This window comes from Lynx rufus, unplaced genomic scaffold (genome assembly GCF_022079265.1).
Source record: "Lynx rufus isolate CCGP_SWC_20201006 ecotype Redwood Valley unplaced genomic scaffold, mLynRuf1.p SCAF_8, whole genome shotgun sequence".
Lineage (NCBI taxonomy): Eukaryota > Metazoa > Chordata > Mammalia > Carnivora > Felidae > Lynx > Lynx rufus.
The window spans coordinates 118,937,048-118,960,951 of record NW_025814896.1 but is presented as its reverse complement, the minus strand read 5'-3'; the positions used below and the strand labels follow the sequence as shown (position 1 = coordinate 118,960,951).

Genomic DNA, 23,904 nt, shown 5'->3' with positions numbered 1-23,904 from the left:
TCTTTCTGTTGTATACTCTCACACACATACATATGACATATATACACACTTACTGACCTTGTGCTCAAGAGGAAACCTCAAAATACTTGTATGTAGGAGGTCTTAAAACACCTAGAAGGCCCTCCAAAGGGAGATGACCTACACATTAATCAACACTGGGTAGGCCCACAGGGAGCATATGACTTTCTTTTTAGGAGATGTAAATTTAATTATTACAAAAGTACAGTAATTCTTTTTTTTCTTTAAGTTTTAATTACTTAAGTAATCTCTACCTCCAACGTGGGATTTGAACTCACGACTCTGAAATCAAGAGTCACATGTTCTATTGATTGAGATAGCCAGGTGCCCCTACACAAGTAATTCTTAACGTAAGTAATTCAAGCAACAGAGAATTATATACAGTAAAATGTGAACATTTCTTTTATCTCCCATCTTTTTCCTTTTCCCTCTTGAGGGTAAATGGCTTTTTTTCCCTGTGAATTTATACACATAAATATATCTTTTACATAAATGAAAATAATCTCCTTACCCTCGGAATCAATCAACTTGACTCCCCGTTTCCCACAAACACTAAGCTCTGGCCTCCTGAACACAAACCCTGTCTGTGGCTGTATCCAAATGCCTCTCTCAGAAGTCTTGCTCCTATAGCCACATCCCTTGGGCATCTCAATCTGAATGTTCCACTTCCTCTGGGACGGATCTTGGGTTTCCTTACCCCCTATCCCAGAGCCTCCTTTAGTTATACCTGTGACTCTCCAGAGCCTTCATCATCAAAGAAATACCTAACGATGGTGCCATCTGCATGACCAGAGAGAATTCCTTTCCCAGAGCAACTAAAAAAGGAGAAAAGGAGGAAAGAAAAGAAATACAGGAAGAGATTATCGTTTCTCACCAAGAAACTCCCCTTCCCTGTCCCACACTACCCTGCCTGGGGTTCCTGCTACCAGTCCTCCCCAGCTTCCATATTATAGTCTCCCAGTCCTGACATCCCCAATGCTTCTTCATACATTTCCAAGCTCTTGGGGTACCACTCTTCCTTACTCACTTTGTTGTCAGTGATACAACGTAGGAATCTGTCCCATAGATGGTAGATGACTTATTAGTTTTAGTGTTTGCTAAACGAACCTGAAAATGGGAAAATGGACACAAATCTGGTTAGGCTACTTTCAATCTCACCCAGGTCCTAAGGGAAGAAAAAGAAAAAACAAAATGCTGGTCTTTCTGTATTCTCCCCCAACACACAACTTGACCCTAAAGGAGAAGTTTAACCATATTTCTCTCTCCAGAACCATTATCCCCACCCACAACCTCTCCTGTGTTTCTCTTCCTTTACCTTCCCTTCAGCCAGCCCAAAGACAATGATGTGCTCTGCTGGCCATTGCAGACAAGTAACAGCACTCTGTAGGAAGCAAATCATGGAAAGGATAACCTTGTCTATGCAGCTCAGCACAATTACAACAACCTGAACCTCCCTGCCACATGCTACCACCCCAGTTGCCTATAAGGAAGGAGAGGACACAACTAGGCTTTACTGGGGAAAGCAGATGGGGATGAGCAGCCTGGCAGCACCATCCTTGCAGTACAAAGACAGATTCAATGTTAAAAAATACAACACTTGGTTACATTTATAAGTAGATATACTGATACACGTTTGTGTGTTCTAATCTCCCAGATTGGTCTGAACTTTACCGTCTGGATGAACTTGTTACAGATGACTTTCTTGTCACCCCTGCCAAACAAAAGGAGGGAAAGCGTATTAAAAACACTTTCATAAAAATAAATTGCCACACAAGATGCTGGGGGAAGGGAAGAAAGAGCAGATACTTTCCCTGGCCCCGTAGTGTTCCCTACCATTCCATAGGAGCCCTGAAAGGAGGTATAAGAGGGAGCCTGAACAGCTTTGGAACAATAACAAAGATGCTGTATCACCAGGGCTCCCAGGATCTCACAGGGCCTCATGTTGACCTTAGGCTGATTCCTCCAGGGATGTGATGTCAGAACACATGGGGCAAGCAAAGGCAGGAAAGCAACAACAGACTCTGGAAGGCCTTTGCCTTCCATGTCTCAGCCTGGATCATCATCTTTTCTACTCCCCCTCCCTGGTAAGGCATTTCTTCCTGCCTCCCCCTTCTTTTCCAGGTCACCCCACATCCCAGTCTCTATCCTCACCAATCTTCTCCAATCTTGTAAACATAGATGATGTTGTCGGTCTGTCCTATGGCAATTTTAGTGGAATCAGGAGAAAAAGCCATGCCCTTCACCATATAGCTCTTCCTGCCATACTAAGAGTTCAAAAAAAAAAAAAAAAAAAAGAAAAAGAAAGAAAGAAAGAAAAGGAAAAGAAATAATGAGTACACATGGAAGAGAAAAGAGAAGAAAAGGGGCACGCGTGACCATAATGGGCTTGAGGGATTTATCCTGAGAAAAGACGAGGCAGGCCACTTCGCATGCTTATGGCTGGAGAGTCGGTTAGGAAGAATGCCAGGTTTGCAAGGCCCCAGTAACAGGTTAAGGTACACACAGAGTACTCTCTTCACCTTCATGTCAGCTGGTTTGGTGGAGAATTTATCTCTCCGCTCTCCGTGTTCATCATACAGCAACACCACTCGGTCCACTGTGCAGACAGCAAATTTGGCATTGTTCTGGGACCAAGCCATACAGGTCACCTTTGCAGCTCCATCCTGCAGAGGCAGCGGGGGCAAAAACAAACCCAGGCGCTCATTTAGAATGGCAGAAGCAGTTCTAGTTCCTTTAGTTCTAGGGTGACTTTGGTCAATTTTCCTCACCATAGTACTTAAAACAAAGAGATGCCTGTGACGCATCCTGGTCTCCAAGGCTATAAAACCCTGGACCAGGAGAACAGGTGCTTCCAGAAACTCATAATGCAAATACACTAAGAGGTGACAGTGCTAAATCAATTGTACCAATTTGCCCTGCAATGGCCTTGCTTCCTCATATTCCAGGTCTGCTGCTGAAGTAAATTCAATTGGTCCGATAAGTTTTGGTCTTTAGCCATTTTTTCAATATTTTGTTTGAGAAAGGCGCTTGGTCAGGGGCTGAAAAGGAGACAAAGAGCAAAATCTGATTCCTGCCCCAGGCTAAATAATATGGTGCAAAAACAGGAAGAGTCCCATAAAAGCGGCATGTACAAAGCACAATAATAGTTTGGAGAAGTTTGAGATAATTTTATGTTTAAAAGATCAACTTTAAGCTCTGAGGAATGGATCCACAAATGGGGAACTTATGACCAAAGGCAAGTCTGGTCAAGAAACAGTAATTTAATTTAGCTGAAACTATCTTGCAAATAGAATAGAGGAGATAAGGCAAGAAAAACAGAGCAAGGCCAGCTCAGGAAAGGTCTTTGAAGCCTGGCCAAGGAGTGTGGGTTTATTTGGTAGGAAAAGGAGATATGGTGAAAGTTCCAGAATGAGGAGTAAGATAGATAATCAGAGTTGAGACTTAGGATGAACAATGCCACCTGGTTAGTTTTTTGCATTTCTACCCTTCTCCCGTCCCTTAACAGAAGCCCAGGCTAGAAGTGATCATCTCCCAGTGACTTATTCTTGCCACGTCTGCCCACCACGAGTGTTGGTCCTCAATGGTTCTGCACTAGGGACTTCCCTCCTTGAAATAAAAAATTTAGTTTCTGCTCCAATTGTGTGATGAATTACTTGGGTTCTAGAAGTCTGGTTTAAAACTTTGGTACTTTTCACTCCTATCCCACCTACTTCCAAAATCAGAGGTAAAGGGTTAAAAAAAAAAAAAAAGGCCCCCTTTCATCAAGGTCCTCAAACCAGAGGCAGAAAATAGCCATACCACCACTTTTGCCACCCTCCAACTCTTGCTTAAATTCGGTTCCAAGGGTGGAGGATGCCTCAACAACCACTGTTCATCATCTTCATCATTTTGCCCAATCCTGGGCCTTTGCCCTTCCCGGCATCATGACATCTTATTTTGAAAGACTGAGGGAGGTTTTCATTTCCAATTATTCCACTAGGCTAAAGGAATTTTTAAATTACAGTTTTGGGGGCAGTTTACTGAGCAATGAGCACCTCTCTCTTTCATCCCAATTTCCTTCTATCCTCCTAATGCCACATCCTCTGTGAAGCCTTCCTGATTCCTCACAGCACCGTCATGAGGATTAAATGGGGCAGGAAACAATAATAATAGCTAACCTTCAACAAGATCTTACCATAGACTAGGCATTTTGATAAGCACCCGATATGCGTTACCTCATTTTACCCCCGTAAAGCTGACATAGATGCCATTATTATGCATATTTTACAAATGGGGAACCTGAGGTTCAGAAAGGTTAAGTAATTTGCTCAAGCTTACCTACACAGTTAGTAAGTGGCAGAACCATGATTTAAATCCATGTATGCTAGACTCCACAAACCACAATCCTAACTTAACTTATGCTGCCTTGCATAATAAACATATTAAACATACACGGTGGCAGGTATTATTATTAGCTTTGTATAATTTTGTTCTTTGAATTTTGAAAGTTCTCCTCTCTTGTCTATCAGTTTTTACACTGCTTTTCGGTTTACAGTGGACTTTGTGTACATTACTTCAACTCTTCCATCATATCCCCTAAGGTTGCTATTATTGTTACTTCCATTTTCCCAATGAAGTCGTTGGGTGAGTGCTCAGAGAGACTGTGGCCTGGGCTAAAGTCAGCGGTATTGGGTCATGTATTAAAAGTAGAGCTGCCACTAGGATTTAAATTCTGGTCTCCTAGCTCCAAAACCCAGTCTTTCTTCAGCATGGTTTAGGCTTTCTCCCTCAGTGCCCCGCCTCTTCTGAGTCTGAGATCTGCATCATCACAAGGAACGTAAGGTCTCCTACACTCCCTCTTTTGGGCCTGCACCTAAAGCGCTGGTTTATTTGGGTGCAGATTTATGTTCGTTGTTTACATCTGCGCCCAGCACGGGGCCCCGTACACAACTGATGTTAAAGGAAACGGAATGAAAGCTACCGAGGTTAGCGGTCCGTCTCGCCTACTGAACACTATCGGCCGCACACAGTCGGGATCATCGCTAGAGCCTTCGGTCTTCCGCATACAGTAGGCGCTCAACATCATTAAGTTTCCGTTCCCTCACTTTTCTTGGAACGTGAAGGCGGGTGGGGGTGGGAAGAGGCACGCAACTCCTCACCTGAGGGCTCAGCAGGGTCCTCAGGTGCTTCAACTGCATGACGAACACCTGTCTCTCAGATGCCACCAGTCAGCGACAACTCCCGTGGTTACCTGGACAACCCGCCACGCAGCCGCAGCGACTGCCGCTGACGCAGATGCGACCAGAGCGCCACACACTTCGCAAGGTCACCACGTAGGTTCGCGGCGAAGCAAACAGAACGTGCGCAGGCGCAGTGAGATCTAGGGCGGGACTGCGAGTGGAATTGAATCCTCTCAACCAATCCCGTCGTTGCCTGCAAGCCCAGGCTCAAGCCACGCCCACAAGCCCTCAGCAAGTCAGGGAGCTACGTAATCACAGTCTTTCTCGCGCCTTGATGTGAGTAAGTGTACCTGAATGCATTCTTTTAATCATCATAACCCTGATGGAAAGCAGGGCAATTGCTTTCATAGACGTTTTTGCAGCTGATGGAATTCAGCCCAAATACGTTATGTGACTTGCACGGGATCAAAGGCTAATAATGATAGCTAACAGTGAATGCTCAGCATGTTATCTGCCAGGTACTGTGCAAAGTGCTGTACATGCATTATCTCATTTAATCTCAAAGACACTTTTTGAAGGCGATGACATTATTAGTCCCATTTTACATAATAGGAGGCTCGGGATTAGAAGGGTCACGGACCCAAACTAACAGCCAGTAAAGGATGTAACTGGGATTCAACCCAGAGCTGGTGCATTTAAACACCCTTTATATCCCTTCTGAACTCCTGTCCCTCCATCTCCATGCCATGCTTCTATACCCTGTGCCACCCCCATCCCAAGAAATGATGTGTCCAGAGTCTGAGAGATGAGTGTTTTGGAACCCGTATCCAGTGAGAGGTAAGGTACCCTACTTCAGAATTGGGGGGCAGTGGATTAAAGACAGCTGCCCAGATCAGGATGCTTCTATGGTTCAACGTAGAGGGCAAACCGGAGCTTGGCTCACCTGATAGGTTAAGTCTTGTGATACCTGGGGTTGGAGCTTGTTTGAGTAGAAAGGATATTGACTTCTTGATCTCTCTTTGGATTGGGGCCCATTTCAGAATTATTGGTCTAAATTCTTGTAACATACCAGAGAGACTGAGATGCAGAGAAGGAGAGTTATTTATATACCTCCTCTGGAAAGATCCGAAGTTGAGAAGACCTGTACGTCTCCAGAAAATGTAGCATATGCTGTCTACACCAGTTCTGGGTTCTGAATCCTTTCCCCCACAGTGGATGCAAACGTCAACAGCTATTTCTCTCACTGGCACCACACCCCCCCCTTGGAATTTAGGAAAGAGTAGAGGACAGCCCCTATTTTCACAGGAAACAAGTCGCCCCAGAGCCCAAAGTAGAAGTCTTTTGACAGGGGGGATTCCAACCCCTCAGTTTTATTTCTATAATCCTCCTCTGAACATAGTGGCGGAGAGTGAATATAAACTCATTTGCACTTTACAGTTATTATTGACTTTCGACAGAATGAACAGAGACAGAGACGGAGACAAAAGGGAAAGTGAGGGCAGGGAAGAATAGGTACAGGAATGCACAGGATAGGAGCACGTGGCACCAAGGGATCCATTAGTGTAGCTGCTCTTTCATTTGTCCCAAGACACTGTTCAGTCCTTTTCTGAAAATCAACTCGGGGTGATGGAGGAATCAGAGGGATAAATGGTGAAGAGCTTGGGTGTCAACGTGGGCAGCGAACATAAAAAGGTTACTGGCCTTCTCGTGTGGTATAACCTTAGTTTCCACTGGTACGGGAGAACTTATATCCCCTTCTTCACCTTCTCCCCCTTCTCACTGAACAAAACAAAAGGAACTAGGGCTCTAGTTTTCTACACCCATTTCTGGCCTCTCTCCACCCATCCCAGGCTAGAGAATCAAAACAAACACCTAAAAATGATAGTGCTCCTGTCGAGTTGGTGGTGGTGTGAGAGGCCCTTATAGTCAGGGGAGAGGCAGTGGGGAAATGTCTTCAGCATACTATACAGTATACCATACAGTCAGCTCCAGTTTGTCCAAGAACCTTTATTGGAAAAATGTCCAAGGGGTGAGGTCACCAGCAGCTGGAGGGGCTACCGGGTGAGAGGGGGAGCACCCGAGGCTCCATGGAAGACATTGGAGTAGTGCAGTGCGGCATCTGCCTCCAGACCCAGACATTTCCTTTTATTTGCTGGGGGAGGGGGAGTCCCCAAAGAAACACCCCTCTCTGAGACCCAGAGGCAAGATGTAGGGGCAGCTGGGGATGCCGAGAGTCCTGATGCAGGTGAAATGGGGGTCCCGTTTGGGACCTAATGGGATACAGTTGAGTAAGTGACTCTCCCCTGGACCTGGGGGATGGAAGGACGTATCCCATCTGATAGCCATTCCCCAGGTCCAGGGGTGCAGACCCTAAGACCTACCTTCTGGCCCTGCTCACAGTGGAAAGAGGACGGGTACCAGGCCTGAGGTTGTGGGAGTGTCATTACCCTCTAGGAAACTGGGATCCTTCAGTCTTGGGCAGATCACCAGCTGGGGCTCTCCCTGACCCCATCCCCATCCCCAGGTTGCTAGTGCATCTGTTTTCTGGTTCTGTTTCTTCATTCATACATCGATGGTGTTGATGGATGGGGACTTTTTCTGTAAAAGAAAATGGCTTGAGTCTCTAATTGTGGCAAAGTTGTAGCCTTCTCCATCCCAAATATCCATTCTCCTTCTTTTCCTGCCCCTCCTTGCCCTTCTCCCTTTCCATGGCTGCTCCTAGAAGCAAAATCACCTTTCCCTCCCTCAGACCCCACATCACCTGTCTTGTCCCCACTGGCCTTCCCTGAGGACTCTGTTCCGGCCCCTTCCCCTTCTCCTTGGGGTTGTTGTTGGAGTCATTATCCTTGATGATATCATACTGGCGGCAGAATAGCCCAATTACAGCTGAAACACAACAATACAATCTGAGCCTTGATCTTGACCTCCCCACTCACAGCCTTGAAGGGCAGTGAGATAATCATACAGTTTCTAGAAAATCCTTGAATTTCTGGGTCCATGTACAAGCACCACCCTCTTAATCTTCCTCTCCTCCAACTTCTGCTCACCCCCCTCAACTAAGCATCTCCCCACTCCATTTCTCTCCCTGCCTTTTCTCCCAACAACCTTTACCATGTCCCGCCTTCACTGAGCTCCCCACCCCCCAATCCTTGGCCCCCCGGTCCAGCTGCTTACTCACCAGCCCACATGAGCAACACCACCACAATGATGACCACTTCCCCTGTCTGCAGCGGTCGCTCTCCATCCAGACCCTCCACTGTGATGTCACCTAAGAAGGAGGAGATAGACTCCAGGTTATGGGGGAGCAGCTACAGAGTTCTTCTATGATTCTGGACACTAGTGTCAGGGTAGACTTATCACAGGGTTGCCCCCGGTAGCCGCTCTCTAGGAAGCTATTGGTGGGCAGGTAGTTAGCGACCAAAAAACAGGAGGGCTGCATGCGAGTACTCACGCAGGCTGCGGTGGAGGCTGTGAACTGAGGATGGGTAAAAGGAAGCTTAAAAGCCCTTCCCCCAAACGATTCATTAGCAGCCTGTCTATATCCAGTCCCCTGCCAACCTTTTTCCTTCCTTTCTTGGCAGTATGATGAATTAAATCATCCTTTTATTCATCTAAGCTAGAGTGTTGCCGGTTTTGGGGAAATAAACAAGAGGCTAAAGGCCAGGTAAAAAGCCAGAGAATCCAAAGTTTAGGGAATGGAGAATAGCTGAGACCCTCACCTGGGCTTGAGCTGTTTGAGGGTAGCCGGTCAGAACCCTTGAGAGTTCGGAAGTGCACCCGAGGCCCTGGGGGGCTCTCTCCCCGCAGGCCGATGCTCCTGACCTGCACTGTGTAGTCACTGTCTTCAGCCAGGCCCCAGAGGGCACAGGCCCGAGTGGTGGTGTTCACCTCCCGGATCACACGCTGTCCAGGGCCATTCTGTCTCTGCAGGGAGATGATGGGACAGGAAGGCAGTCTCACACCAGTCCCAGGACTCTTGAACATCCAAGCACTCCGCGGAGTAGGGTGAAAAAGGCAGCCTGAGACTGAGGGAACACCAGGTCCCAGCTTCCCCCACCATTGGGAGGGGAGCTTAGTTCTGGGGTGGGGGTAACTGAAGGAATGTTCAGAGATCCAAGGACACAGGTTGAGGGAGCAGAAGGGTGATTCATACTTGCTGGGAAATGGAGTAGCCAATGACGATGTTGCCTTCTGGGACGTCCCAGGACACAGTGGCCGAGTTGGCTCTGAGGTGAGTGACTGTCACATTCACAGGAGAGGGAGGCCGGTCTGTGGGTGCCAGTGAGTTAACAGGTTAACAGGTACCGTCCACAAGCTCTGGTTAACCCCACGCCCCCTTTACTCACCTGCTCGCACAAAGCCCAGGTCACAACTGACCAGCAGGAGGACCGTGGGGCTTAAATATGGGGAGAGGGGCATCAGCGAAGCCATGGTCCCCACCGAGTCCGCTGGGAGGCACTGGGGCATCCGCTTGACATCCAGGCGGGGCTCCTGGAGGTGGCAGGAGTTGGGGGGGGGGTTCAAGGACTGCCCAGAACGCACGGTGGCAGCAGCTCTCCCGGGCTCCCCACCGCCCACAGCATCCCGGGAGCCCCCCTTCCCTCCACGTCTTCTCCGCCCCCGCATCACCCGGGCACCCGGGTGCGCGGCTCTGCCCTGCCCACACCCACCTCCGCCGGTCCTCGCGATCGGTCAGGCCTCGGGGGGCTGCTCGGTGCCCAGAGGGCGGCCCATCGCCCGACTCCGTGGCGCTGCCCCTACCCCATCCCGGCGCGGGCCCGGCGCGGGGGGCAGCGCGGGACCGAGCTGCGGGCAGAGGGCGAGCGGAGGCGTAGCGGGAGCCGGCCGCGGGGCTGCGGGGCCCCCAGAGCTCGGACGGGCCGCGTAGTCTGTCCTCGAGCAGGGGGCGGTGCCGGCGCGGCCTGGCCGCTGGCCTGAGTCCGGGTGCGGGAGGCAGTGCGGCTGCTCCGCCGGCCCCTGCAGCGGGATGTGACCGTCCCGGCCAGCCAGCCGCCGCCTTCTGCAGAGCTGGCCCCGCTCGCTCCGCCGCAGCCCGACCGGGACGTGCCGGCCCGCCCCGCCCCGCTGGGGTTCTCGCAGCCGTCATCCCCCTCCTGCCCCCCCCTTCGACCCCGTTCTCCCGGGGCTCCTCCCACGACCCTCCCATTGGCGGCCTCCCGGGTCCCCATCCCTCCGATCCCGGCTCCGGCCCTGGAGCCTGCGGGGGGCGTGGGGAGAGGCGCAGGTGCGAGGGTCTCCTGCACCTGGGAGGGCCCCTCCCTCCCGCGCTGGAATTAGCCAAGTTGGGAGAAGGAATTGCACCTCCCGTGCGGGAGGGATAGCGTGGCGGAGATAATTGTTTTAACAATCTCCTACTTGTAGACTGCGTCAGCTTTTAAATCTCTTCCCCATTCATAATCTGATATTGATTCTCTTCACTCTCTCATTCATTCTTTCACTTATTAAACAAATATTTATTGAGCGTCACCTATGTGTTCTGGCATGTTAAGAGCTGGAGATACAGTGATTATTAAGATTGCTGGGTGTATAGGGGGAAATCTAAAGAGCAGCGAGCGACCTATGGTTCTTGTTTTAGCTCTGCCACTTACTGCTTGGCATGGAGAAATTGGTCACCTAAGTCTCAGGTTTCCTACCTGCAAATCAGAGGGTCCCGAACTTCATAGGGCTGTTGGGAAGATCGAATGAGAAAATGTTGGGAAATGTCTTTATGAATCTTACAACACTATGTGAGTGAGAGATTATCAGTAATTTGTACTTAATCTGTTAGTTACTTCATTCATTCAACAAATATGTAAATCCTTAAGTTATTTCATGAGATCTGGAGTGACAACCTGGGTGTGAGTTCCAATTGTGTCAGCTATGTGATCTTTAGTAAAACACTTATCTGAGCCTCAGTTTCACCATCTGAAAAATGAGGGTGTCAATACAATCTTCTTAGTGTTAATGTATCCAATGAGATAAGATATGTGAAAAGTGCATTGTTCAGTGTAAATAAATGTTGGCTAATGTATATAGGGCAGATACTTTGGTTTCTAATTCTCATTGCAGCATTTCTATTTCTGTGGCACTTTCTCCTGTAATATCCAGTTCAGTGTGTGTCCCCCTGGGGCTCAGAAGCTTCTGTTGCCTTCCTTCTGAGATGAAAGAGTGAAATGGGGCAAGAGGGAGGACTGGGTGTTCTGAGCATGTGATCAAGCCATGGTCCAGGTCCTCTGACCTCCACTGTCCCTGAAGATCCTGATCTCTGGCCTCCTGATGCATCCTGGTCCCAGAGCACTCTTGCTCAGGGATTCTCACTGCCCTGGGCTTGAGCCTGAGCCTGAGTACTATCCTGCACTTCCAGCCTCCAGGTCATCCAGAGAAGAGGTCATTGTGTCCAAAGGGCAAGGGTAATGAACCTCAGGTTTCCTCTTTAGGGGCAAAGCAGAGGCTGGGCAGTCTGCATGCATGCAAAGAAGGACCCCAGGAGCTCCCCTGAGGTGACGAGTGGGCTGGGGGCCTACTGACCAGGAAAAGGTGCAGGAAGAGGTGCTCAGAGGGGGTGGTACTCAGAGAGGCCAGGGTACTTGGGTTAATCATCACTGTGGCTCAGATAAGGCCCTGCCATCTGGAAGCCGAGTTAGTGTGACAGAAAGGTTTGCGTGGCTGAAGAGGCAGGCATGACAGGGTGTCCACAGCGTGCCACCATGCCGGGCACAAAACGGTTTCAACATGTGATTGAGACCCCAGAGCCTGGCAAGTGGGAGGTGAGACCCCCTTCTCCATGTTGGTCTTCTGCATTGATTCCTAGAATCATTTCTTTTCTGGACTTTCCTCCACCCTTGGTTTCTGTTCTCTCCCTCCTCCTTCCCATCTTCCTTCCTGATCTTTTTTCCCTTATAGGCCCAGAGTACCAAGTGCAGGCTAAATCCTTGGGTGATGTGTGTGTGCATGTGTGTGTGCGTGTGCGTGCGTGTGTGTGTGTGTGTGTGTCCGTGTCCAAGTACTGCGCCTGCTGCCACTCCCACCTCTGGATCAGCAGGCATGAATGAAGCTTCGGCTTCCTGCCTGTATCTTTGTGCCCCCTTCCCTCTAGTTGTCTGGGTATGAGGCAGCCCCTGCCAATCACAGAGAAGTCAAACCCACTGACCCAGGACCTGGACAGAGCAGATGCTGAACAAATTGTTCGATTGCTGGGGCAATGTGATGCTGAGATCTTCCAGGAGAAGGGGCAAGTCATGCCCATGTACCAGGTGACCCAGACCCATTCCCTGGACACTGAAAATAGAGATGCCAACCCCAACCGCACCTTAACCTCTGCTCTCTGAGACCATAGTCCTTAATATTTGAAACCCTGAGAGCCCCTCCACCGCAACATTCATTCTCCCCCACCCCAATCCACTCTCTTTTTCTTGGCTTCTGATTCCTGCGTGTTCCCTATAGCGACTGTATAGTGAATCAGTTCTGACCACCATGGTACAAGTGGCTGGAAAAGTTCAGGAAGTGCTGACTCTTCATCTGCTCCCATCTGAACCTTCTGTTCTCTCCACCTTTCTCTTTTTTTTTTTTTTGGCCTCCACTTCTCATTTCGCTAGATCTCAGTTCTCCTTTCTCCCAGTCCTCCCCCTGGGATCTTTATTGTCATGTTATTAATCCACAGTAATTAAAATAACTATTATCTGCATAATACTTTATAATTGACCATGTACTTTCACACTCATTACCTTTGCAAAAACCTGTGAAATTAGTGTGATTGTCTCCTTTTTTTTTTTTCCAGATAGGAAAATAAAGAATAATCACAGTAGCTTGCCCAAATATATCCAGCTAATAATTGCTGGGTAGTGCTGCGTTACTGATTGATTGATTGGTTGATGACCAAGCTGCTCGGTCCTTTCTGGAATAAGTAAGGGTTGGAATAAGTAGCTAAGCCAGAGTTAGGAGCAGACTGAAGTTTCTTTCTCAAATCCAGGATTTTTTCTGCCACATTGTACTGCTTATGTTCTGTTCACTTTTGTCATAAGAGGCTTAAGAAGACTCCCTAATTCCTGTTCTGCTACTGACAAAGAAAAGAACATGCTTCCCCCAACCTGAGCTAGGCCATGACGACGTAGGCATTTTTCCTTTCTCAGGAGCCTGAGGGGGGGGGGAGGCTGGTGGTGTTGAGTGGAGGGGGCATCTCTGGCAGGATGGTATTCTTCATGTCGGTGAGTGCCCCTATCCCTGATTTTCCTCCCTCTGCCTTCTTGGGGTGACCCTCAGGACCACAAAGCTAATCATAGCTAAGCTCCTAGGTGGACCCCTCTATCCCTGGCTCCCTCTCTTCCAAACTGGATCTCACGCCATATGGAGCCCCATATCTTCTGTCTCTACAGCCCATTCCCCCCACCCCCAATCAATCATCTGCAAGTAGCGTTTTAAGTGCCAGCTTCCAGGCAGTACTGGCTTAAGCACTGGCCTGAGAGAATCCTTACACAGTCTCTACTCTCTAGGTGTCGAAAATCCAAGATAATTGCTCCTTTGCTTTGTCAGAAAGGTTTAGGACAGAAACCTCTTTATACCTACCTCATTGCAGGAGGTGACAGGTAAGCCAAATTGGTCTATGTTGGTCTATGAATATTTTGCTTGGCCTGGATAGTGTTTTTTAGAAATTTAATTTTAAGGCTTTTAGATGGAGATTGTATCCAGTTTGCTTTGGTCCCCATTGTTTCTTATTGCCTTACACTTATTGCCTTCACATACTTAAATTAAATGACTTGCCTTTGTAGGTATTTGAGTTTTTCAGCCCTATAGAGTATCTGTTATGGTGCCAAGCAAATAGTAGGTGTTCAGTCAATGGTAGCTTTCCCTTCATTCCCTTCTCTTAAAGCAGCCTGCCCTAATATACCATAGGCTTCTACTTCCAAACCAGTGCCACTGACCTTGCGTCTGTCCTCTTAGGTCTGTGGTGGCATCTAGGGAGGGGACAGAAGATAGTGCTCTGCACAGGATTGAGGAAATAAAGAAGGTCTGTGTCTTCCACTAAGAGTCAACCAGAGACCTCTGTTCCTTCTCATGATGACACGAAAGCCCCTATCTAGCCAAAGCCCATTCCCTTCCCCAGTCCTGCCCCTGACATTCCCACACGATAGGTTTGCATCCTAGAATCCTCCTGGTGGCACTGCTTCACCCATCCTCCTCTCCTAGGTGGCTACTGGGAAGAAGAGGGTGATTGTCACTGGCATTTCGGTGAGACTCTTTGTGAGTGTGAAGACAGGCTGGGTGGATCTATCCTATGGGGAGAAAGGAAGTGGGAATAGAATAGCATGGAAAATAGATTGATGAAGTGGGTGCTAGACAACAGAGAGGGTTTGCATAAGGAATTTTGATTTTACTCTCACTAATTAAGATCCAGTTGTATGAATGTGGGACAATGGGAAAGGGATCCTATTTCAGAATACCTGTGTATCAATCTGTTCAATAACCAAGATAGATGGACTAGTCCCAGGGTCAGCAGACTACACTGGCAGGTCAATCCTGCCACTGCTTGTTTTTGTAAGTAAAGTTTTATTGAAACACAGCTGTTTGTGTTTACGTAATATCTATGACTACTTCACCCTACAACGGTAGGGTTGAGTATTGCACAGAGATCATAGGGCCCACAAAGCCTAAAATACTTACTCTCTCACTCTTTATAGAAAGAGCTGACCCCTGGACCAGTCCCTTGCTACTTAAGTATGGTCTTCACACAGCGACATCAGTATCTCCTGGGATTTGCTAGAAATGCAGAATCTCAGGTCCCACCCCAGACCTACTGCGTCTGACTCTGCATTTTAACAAGATTTCCAGGTAGCCTGTTTGAGAAGCACTGGACTAGGTGACCCAAATTTTCCCTCACAACTGCAGCTCTCTGATTCTAACAATTCACTAAACAGAAACGAGTTCAGCGATGCCAGATGTGGAAGGAGGCACACAAGGAGGGCAGGACACTGACCTTAAGGAGCATACAGTTTAGTTGAGTAGTTTTTGAAATTTACCGTGCAGAGGACATCCTTGGGGGATCTTGTTAAAAATACAGGCCCTGGGCTCTCCCTTCAAATGTGGATCCAGTAGATCTTAACTGGGCCTGGGAATATGCGTTTCTAACAAGCATTCTGGGGGATTCTGATGCACTTGGGCCTTGGGCAACACTAGAGTAACCCCTCTCATCATGCCTATTTTTCTCTCCCTACCATCAGGCTCCCTTTGTGGCAGGCCAGATGGACTACTGCATGGATAACCCAACCATCTTCTTGCCAGTCCTGGTCGGTTTCAACCCCGTGAACATGGCCAGGTGAGCCTTCCGTGATGAACGGTGATGATTGGCCAACCCCCCAGGGGGAGGCAGAGAGGAACCCTGCCAAAATCCACAAAGGTGAGGGCACGGTTTTTCTGGTCTCATTAATCACATCTCAGAATATTAAAGTAAATATAGACTGTCCCTAAGCTTATGAATTTTGGTTTTTATTTTTGTGTTTTTGGTCAGTTGGTTGATTTATTCTCTTGTTTCAGAAAAGATTAAAAGCAGCTTACAAAGACCACATAAAATTCAATAAAGGATACATTCAAAACAGGGAGGGAAGAGACAAGGAAAACAAGGGCTAGAAGATAGAATAGGGTCAGGGAAATGCGTACCACAAAGTTCTGTACTTTCTTTCAAGTGTCTTTTCAAAGGAGTGTTGGGTACTGACTCCCTTTGCCCAGCTCCCTTATTTTAGCATCCATTCTCTTTTGTCATTCTGGGCACCCCTTCAGTCCCCTCTGGCTACTCAAATCCCTCACCCGGTTCCCCTTTCCTGAGAACTCTGTGCCACCAAATCACCTCCCTCTTATTCTCTAGGTGAACGGTCACTTTGATCTCAGAGAAGGTCAGCATAGGAAACCAATAGTGCTCAGGTGGTTCTGTGAATGTGCTGCCTTGAGAATGTTAAAGCAATAAGAAAGTAGATTCTTAGCCCCTTGTGTGAGAGCTCTGATGTTGTTGGTGTGGGGTAAGGCCCCGAAATATCTATTTTTTAAAAACATCCCTGGAGATTTTGGTGCACAGGCAGGTTTGGGGAACTCTGTAAATTAACCTTTGGAGTGGACGCCCTGATGAAGCTGAAGGCTTCCTTCTCTGGAGCATTCCAGAGAAGGCTTGTTGATTCCTCAAAAGCAGCTTTGCACATTCAATGGTGGTCTTGGAGGGAGGGACAGCTGGGTTCTTTCTGAGGCCCTTTTCTCAACTCCTAGATTCCAGGCTTGTAGTGTAATTCGTATGAACATATAAATGAGTCTGAGATACTTTTAACCCTGATTCTTTTAATGGAGGACTCTCCTTCACCAAAAATGTATCTGCGGCAAATGATGCTAATTTCAGGCACTGTGACTAAGTGAAATGAAGGATTTCAAACAATGTAGGCGTGGACATCTTCCAGTTGTTCCTTAAATCAGTGGCTCCCAAACTTGGCTGATCTTCAGAATCGTCTGGGAAGCATTTTAAAAATACAGATTTTTGGGCTCCTCTCCAGAACTCCTGAAGCTGATTCTCAGGGTGGGCGTGGTACTCAGAAATGGGTAGTTTAAAAAACAAACAAACAAACAAAACTCCCCAGGTGATTTTGATGACTAGCCAAGTTTAAGAATCTCGGTTTTAAACCACCCAGTGAACACTGTCTCCTCTCTCTGGGAGAGGAGTTTCAGAAGTAGCTTGAGGACAAATGATAGGAAACACTTAACACAATGGGTATGTAATATGTGAAACTTGTTTGCCCTCGAAGAAATACAGATGAAAAAATGTAAAAATAGTTCAAGAAGGGGTAGAACTTTTGCAGGGATGGGATGATTAGGGGAGGTTAGGGAGAACTCAAAGGTAACTCTTTGAGCTCCTGCCACAATAGGTGATTCGCTAATTATCTCCTAGCAGAATTGACAAGCAGAGATCAACTACAGAAGAACCCCATTCTTCGGAGATTCCATGGTTACACCTACGCAGCCAACAAGATTGTTACTCTCTTGTCCCATTAGCACATTGTTTTCTTCAGGATTCATTTATTAAAGGTATGTTTGCCAACTGTTAGGTGCTATGCCTCATATCTTGTAATCGGGTTCCTTCAGGAGGAACTGTTGTCTCGTCCCTCAGGTAGTGAGGGGTTTGCTATTTGGGGAGATTTCCCTAATGTATTTCCGGGAATGGGAAGGGCTTCTGATGGACCCTACGACTGAAAATAAGGTGGCAATTTTGACATTCTGATGATAGGTACTCCTCCAGGGGCCTACAGAGAGTGTGGGTAGTATGGTCATGACAGTGGAACATGTGCAAGGACCAGGATACAAGAAAGTTCTGGTCTCAGGCTGGAGTTTTAGGTTTGAGAGTTGGCTATGCTCTGGGATTAAATCGCTGAATGCTTTACAAACCCTTGTCCTTGGGGTTCAGGGACACAGCGCCCCTAAGAGCTCTAAAGCACACCTCTCTAGGAGGTTGTTGTCCTTGGACCCCAATCTCAATGTGGTCTTTGATCCTGACTCCCATCTGAAGCCCTTCGTTGAGATCCTCACAGATAATCTCCCCACCTCTGTCTCTCTGTGGGCCCCAGAAATGACCCCATTGAAGACTGGCGTTCGACATTCTGACAAGTAGCAGAACGGATGCAGAAACTGCAAGAGAAACAGGAAGCTTTTGTGCTCAATCCTGCAATTGGGGTAGGATCCTCCCCACCCCCACCTAGGGAATGCTTGCCACTTCCCAAATGCCTCCAATTTTAGGTTGTTACATCTGGTCTGAATTCCTGGCATTGTGTGTCAACTAAAATGTTGTAAAGCAAATCCTATTTTCCCCTTTCCTTGTTCACCTTAAGATGTGTTTCCATCCTGACCCTGCCTCTTAAATCAGTCATCATCAAATACCTAAGCCATCTAGGTCAGTTTCCTGTTTAAAGAACCTCTTCTTCATCTATCAGTAGAAAGAGTTGTTCTTTTGTGTTTTAATTTCAAAGATGGGCTTTAAAAAATATGGCATTCAGTTTCATTCTTCTGCTTTCTAATCTTCTCCAAAACTGAGTGGGCCTTCCAAGCCTCCTGTGCTCCTGTGCCTTTTTCTCTACATCGAGGATGCATGGCACTGGCATCGTCTATACTCACTTTGACTTGGCAGGAGCCTTGGCTGAATCGCTGTCGCTGCCCCTCCCTGCCTGTGACGGGCACGGCTGTGACGGCTGTGACGTTCTCCTTGATCTTCCTTTGGTGAGATGGGAAGGCAGGAACCCCACGTCACATGTGAGTGCCATATCTTTCATCTCTCAGGAGCTCCCCTCTCCCGCCTGCAGTTGTTTGCTTTTAATCTCCTTTTCTCAGACACTGCCTTTGTCCTGCTTTTTGCAATAATCTCTTTATGTTTGGTGTGTCGTGTTACCTACCTGGACCATTACAATGGCTGCTTCATTGATCTGTCCAAAGAACATGAAATGTGGTGTTTGCATTGAAAAACTGCTCTTTAAAAAATGGGGCCTTGGGGCGCCTGGGTGGCGCAGTCGGTTAAGCGTCCGACTTCAGCCAGGTCACGATCTCGCGGTCCGTGAGTTCGAGCCCCGCGTCAGGCTCTGGGCTGATGGCTCAGAGCCTGGAGCCTGTTTCCGATTCTGTGTCTCCCTCTCTCTCTGCCCCTCCCCCGTTCATGCTCTGTCTCTCTCTCTGTCCCCAAAATAAATAAAAATGTTAAAAAAAAAATGGGGCCTTGAGTGGGGAGAAAGTTCTTGGGGGGAAAAAAAGACCCTCAGTGAAAAACGCTTATCTCTAGCTAGCAGGACATCCAGTCCCTGTGGCTTCCTCCTCAGAGTCCTGAATGTACCATAGAAACGACCAGAGGTGGCCCTTACTCTCTCTCTTCTCCTTCTCTCAGTTAAGCCCTCAACCCAGCACTCCTCATAGCATACTGAGCACCACCAGTACTGCCATATGCATACCGAGTGACCTCTAACCAGACTGCATGCCCAAGAGTCACTACCTAGACTCCATGCCCAAGGGCCACTAACCAGAGCGCATGCCCGGGAGTCACTAACCAGACTGCGTGCCCAGTGATCAGTAACTAGTGAGCTCGGGGATTCTCCTTCCTCCCCAATTCCTCCTGGGTGTCATCACCTCCTCAGTCCCGGGCCTCAGTGGCTCATCCTGGATGAAAGGTGGAAACGCTACCAAGATCCTGTTGGAAACCCTGTTACTGGCAGCGCACAAGACTGTGGACCAGGGGGCATTGCAGCGTCAGAGAGGTAGGGAAGATCTGGACAAGAGAAAGCTCAGAGTCAGGCAGGGAGTGGGATGGTACAGGTTGGGGGGTGGCAGGTCCGGACTCAGAGACTGGCTAGTGGCAGCAAGGGTGAGAGGCGCCAGCAATCCTCCCGTGGGAAAAGAGCTGGCCTGGGGATGCCACTGTTCCCACCACGCAGTCCTAGAGTCTCGATTGTTTCCAGTGGACCCTGGATTCCTCAGGGCCCACTAATCCCTGTGCCCACCTGGAGCACCTAATCCCTGAACCCATCTGGGACATCCAAAACTAACCTAGCTTCGGAGAGTCTGTGACTTAGGGATGATCCAGATCAGGCAGGAAGAGCTCATTCTGCTGGGGGCTTCTTCCCTTACCAGGGTTTCTGGCCTGGCTCCCAGACTCTCCACCTACCTTCTCACCAGCTCTGATCCTATCCTTCTCCCATGTCCTTGTCCTTCTGTCTGGTCTTTGTTTTCTGCTCACTGAAACTTTTTCTGCCCTTCTGGAATGTTGTCGGGGTCCACTCACTGCACTTCCATGAAGGGCCAGTAGAACTTAGTTTTAAGGGAATTGTGCCTTCCCCTGGGCAGGGGTGATACTCATACTTTCTGAGGGGGCACTGGGCCCACCCTGGGAACTGCTAGCCTTTCTCCCAGATGCCTTCTGGAAATCCTGCGGACATTTGAGCGGGCTCATCAGGTGACCTATAGCCAAAGCCCTAAGAGTGCCACCCTGATGAAGCAAGCCAGCACCAGGTGTGTGGAAATGTGTTTGGAGGGGGGAAGTGGTGTGGATGGGGAATGTCCTTAGAACACATGTTAACATGGTGAGGGTAGCAGATCTGCATGGTGGAGGGTCATGGCAGGCTTTCTGTTGGTTTATTCCTGTGCTCTGACATATGCATCTTTCTCTGATCCCTGGCTCTTTCTTTCTTTCTTTCTTTCTTTCTTTCTTTCTTTCTTTCTTTCTTTCTTTCTTTCTTTCTTTCTTTCTTTTTTTACTGTGATCTCTCATGTCTTGACCTCTGGCCCATTCTCAGCCTGGAGAAAAAAGGCTGAGTGTACCTGGTTGGTTGGCAGACCCTTGGCATCATTGCCATCATGGATGGAGTGGAGTGCATCCACACCTTTGGTGCTGGTGGAACCCCAGGCCAGACTCTCTTCCTGGTTCCTCCTGATGCAAACCAGTTGGTCTGCTATCGAAACACTTTCCTACTCCCAACCCATGAGGGTTGCTCATTCAATGTCCATTCTTTTCTATCTGAATAGGCATTTCAGTCAAATACTCTTTCCTTTGAACCCCTACTCCGGCCTTGGTCCCTCAGTTCTCAGCCCTGCTTTAGTTGTGGCCTCTCATGCGTGCTACACTTCACCCTACACCCCACTTGCCACTTTCCTCCAAGCCCCATTAACATCTGCCCCCCCCCCCCAAGTCTGGAACCTTTCTTTCCCATAAAGCCCATTACTCCTCTCTTACTTTCCTTAAACTTACTCCTTAAACTTTCCTTACTCCTTAAACTTTCCAGATTTCCGAGATGTCCGTGGCTTTCTCATTGGTGATCACAGTGATATGTTTAACCAGAAGGCTGAGCTCATCAACCAGGTGGGAGGATGATGGGATGTGGGAGAGGTTGTGAAGGTGACTGGTGAGCAGGGAGTGGGAGGTAAGGAATGGTGGAGACAGGTCGGGGAGTACAACATGGTAGTCATCCAGAGAAGAGAATATGGGTTAGAGGTCAGGAGTCTTTGGGGGAAGCACAGGGAGGGTGGAAGGCTCTGGATTCGCCCTCTAAAGCTGGCTCTAGTCCCATGCTCTTCCCTCAACTTGCTGCATCATCTTGGGCAAAACACTACCTCCTTGAACCTTTCATCTATATACAAGAACACTGTATTAAAGGTCCTCTGAGGCTCTCTGCAGTCTCCAAGCCAATGTGCTGGAGTTTTTCATGGGGGGAACTCTCATCTCCCTCTGCGCAGGGTCCCCAGTTCTCCTTCTCCCAGGAGGACTTCCTGACTTCCATTTTGCCATCCCTCACAGAAATTGACACTGTGGTCTTCATTTTTACCCTGGATGGTAAGAGGGAAGATGGGAGCAGTGGGGTGAGTAGATGGAGGCAGTGGAGTGACTCAGGAACTGTCATTTTTCTGGGTCTTAAGGCACTTGCTCAGAGGCAGGGACAGGGGCATATGTCCTGACTGGACCCCAGGGTAACAGGAAGAACAGCTGAACAGCCAGCCTTTCAACTCCGGTGCCCTCCCCTTCTAGACAACCTCATGGAGGTGCAGATGCTGGTGGAGCAGGTGAAAGAGAAGACTGCCAACATCCAGGCCTTGGCACATAGCACTGTGGGGCAGTCCCTGCTGGTGAGGGTCCAGCCTTTAGGAGGGAACCTTGGGTGGCAGTTACAGCAAGGCCTTCCTGGAGATCTTCTTCTGTTCCTCTTTCTTTCTCCAGACCCCTCTGAAGAAACTCTTCCCCTCCATCATCAGTATCATGTGGCCACTGCTTTTCTTCGAATATGAAGGGCACTTTATCCAGGTATGGAGCATGAGAAAATATTATCTATAGAAAAGAACTCAGAGGAGGAGGGATTCCAGAAATTAGAAAACTCAAGGCTAGTGGGAAGAAAGCTTTGTTGGGCTTCCACAAAGCCAGCTGGGCAAGTTCTTGGGCTACCAGGTCACTGGTCAGAGTTTCCAAGGCAGTGGCTCAGTTTTCTCCAGAAATATGCAAAAAAGAAAAATGCAAAAAAGAAAAATGCAAAAAAGGCCAGACCACCAATCACTTGACAGATACTCATTGGTCCTTTGTTACAGGTTCACTGTCAATACCATAGTCCTCCTCACTATACAAAAGTCTTTATGGTATAGGTTTGCAAGTTTACTATGCTGAATTCACTGCAGGCAATATTACACTGATATGGATCCTGTTTACCAGTAAAATTATAATCTGGTACACCCATGATGATAACCACAGAAATAATAATCACCCTGGGTGCACTTTGCAGTTTAGAGTTTGAAGTGGACATCAGGACATCTGGGTGTCAGTTCAGCTGTGCCTTGTAGCCCAAGAAAGAAAGCAGTTTTATGTCTCTGGCCCTCAGTTTTCTCACTCAACACCTGTTTTCCATCCACAGGGCCCAACGAGGGCCCTGAAGGTTTGCCCTAGAGAGCCATGGTCTCATCCATTATTCAGATCACCTCCTCCAGGAAGTTTCCTAACTCGAGCAGACAACAGCTGGAATGTTGCCTTACCTGTACTCAGAGCTCACTAGAAGCCCTTCTCCCCCTGAGCCAGGGGATGCATGCTCCTTCCAACATGTATCTTTATCTTCCCTTCCAAATGCTGTTCATTCGTCACGTCTTTACTTTTTGGCATACCTTCCACATTCATTGTCTCCTTTGAGATCTCACATCTTCTAAGAAGTCTTCTCTGATTAAACCCACATTGTCTAGGCTCCTCCTTTATGTGATATACCTCTCCACACTTACAGGGTTTATTATACAGTCATCATACCTAATACACATGTAGGCCTCTGCACTTTGCAAGGTATTTCATTTATAATATCAGTTCTTATAACAGTCTCCTAAAGGATGTATGTTTAATGTCCCCCATATCTCAAATAAGGAAGTTGAAACTAAGAGATTAAGGGATTATAATCATGGCCACACAACTAAAGCAGGAGTCAGGACTGGAACCCCAGCCTTGTGACTCTAAGCCCGTGGTTGATTTCGCTGTACAATATACACTTTGGCCATACCTGTGAGTTGAGCCAGATTCTTTTATTATTCATTCAACAAATATTTTTTATACACATATCACATGCCAGGTACTATTCCAGGGTTAGGGGATACAGTAGAGAGTGTTAACCTGTGATCTTTCGAAAGATATCTGTATTTTTAAAGAAAATTGTAATTATAATAGCAATATTTTCATTGTAAAAACTTTAGAAAATACAGAAATCAAAAGAAGGAAAAAAAGTATCCATAACAGCCTTCTTCCCAAAAACCACTTAGACAAATTATGGAGAATGTCCCTCTAGACTTTTTATGCAAATGTAAGTATATTTATACAAAAACAGGACCATATTTGACATGCTGTTTTTAACTTGCTTCTCTTCATTGAAAATTATGAGCACCTTTCTGCACAATTATATCCACATCATCGTTTTTAATGTTAATGTAGTATCCTGCTGTATGGATGTACCATAATTTGTTCACTTTTCCCTCCATTGTTAGACATTGTAGGTAGTTTCGATATCATGGCTTTAATCAAAATACAGCACTGAACATCCTTCTACATGTATTTGACTGTTTCGTGAGGATAAGCCCTGGGATGAACCTCAAAAGTGGAATCACTGGGCCAAAAGGTGTGTAAAATGTTAAGGCTTTTTTTTTAATTAAAAATTTTTTAATGTTTATTTTTTGAGAGAGAGAGAGAGCACAAGCAGGGGAGGGGTGGAGAGAGAGGGAG

General features: G+C 47.7%; 3 protein-coding genes across 3 annotated transcripts in view; 1 reads left to right on the top strand and 2 right to left on the bottom strand.

The window, feature by feature from the left end:
- IFT172 (intraflagellar transport 172) overlaps nucleotides 1-5,195 on the bottom strand; it is a 34,391-nt gene extending 29,196 nt beyond the window's left edge. Inside the window, exons 1-7 of the mRNA XM_047069222.1 lie at nucleotides 5,157-5,195; nucleotides 2,538-2,681; nucleotides 2,170-2,282; nucleotides 1,690-1,729; nucleotides 1,334-1,399; nucleotides 1,046-1,125; nucleotides 746-833 (exon numbers count right to left, since the gene is read on the bottom strand). Of these exons, the coding sequence (XP_046925178.1) occupies nucleotides 746-833; nucleotides 1,046-1,125; nucleotides 1,334-1,399; nucleotides 1,690-1,729; nucleotides 2,170-2,282; nucleotides 2,538-2,681; nucleotides 5,157-5,195 (570 nt within the window). The remainder of the gene's footprint in view (nucleotides 1-745; nucleotides 834-1,045; nucleotides 1,126-1,333; nucleotides 1,400-1,689; nucleotides 1,730-2,169; nucleotides 2,283-2,537; nucleotides 2,682-5,156) is intronic.
- A 2,544-nt stretch (nucleotides 5,196-7,739) lies between these two features.
- Nucleotides 7,740-9,644, bottom strand: FNDC4 (fibronectin type III domain containing 4). The gene is made up of 6 exons (XM_047067803.1): nucleotides 9,524-9,644; nucleotides 9,331-9,446; nucleotides 8,897-9,101; nucleotides 8,356-8,445; nucleotides 7,939-8,063; nucleotides 7,740-7,775 (listed from the first exon to the last, which is right to left on the bottom strand). Exons 1-6 carry the CDS (start codon nucleotides 9,642-9,644, stop codon nucleotides 7,740-7,742), a joined length of 693 nt encoding a protein of 230 aa, XP_046923759.1.
- Nucleotides 9,645-11,884: 2,240 nt separating this feature from the next.
- On the top strand, nucleotides 11,885-22,705 carry GCKR (glucokinase regulator). Its single transcript, XM_047069221.1, is given in 19 exon segments — nucleotides 11,885-11,944; nucleotides 12,274-12,294; nucleotides 12,296-12,430; nucleotides 12,621-12,687; nucleotides 13,305-13,381; nucleotides 13,683-13,759; nucleotides 14,115-14,181; nucleotides 14,361-14,414; nucleotides 15,392-15,486; nucleotides 17,768-17,873; nucleotides 18,971-19,034; nucleotides 19,316-19,421; nucleotides 20,076-20,186; nucleotides 20,471-20,568; nucleotides 20,957-21,033; nucleotides 21,408-21,504; nucleotides 21,697-21,794; nucleotides 21,886-21,969; nucleotides 22,568-22,705. Coding segments are annotated over 19 exon segments (1,632 nt in total).
- Nucleotides 22,706-23,904: the final 1,199 nt, after the last annotated feature.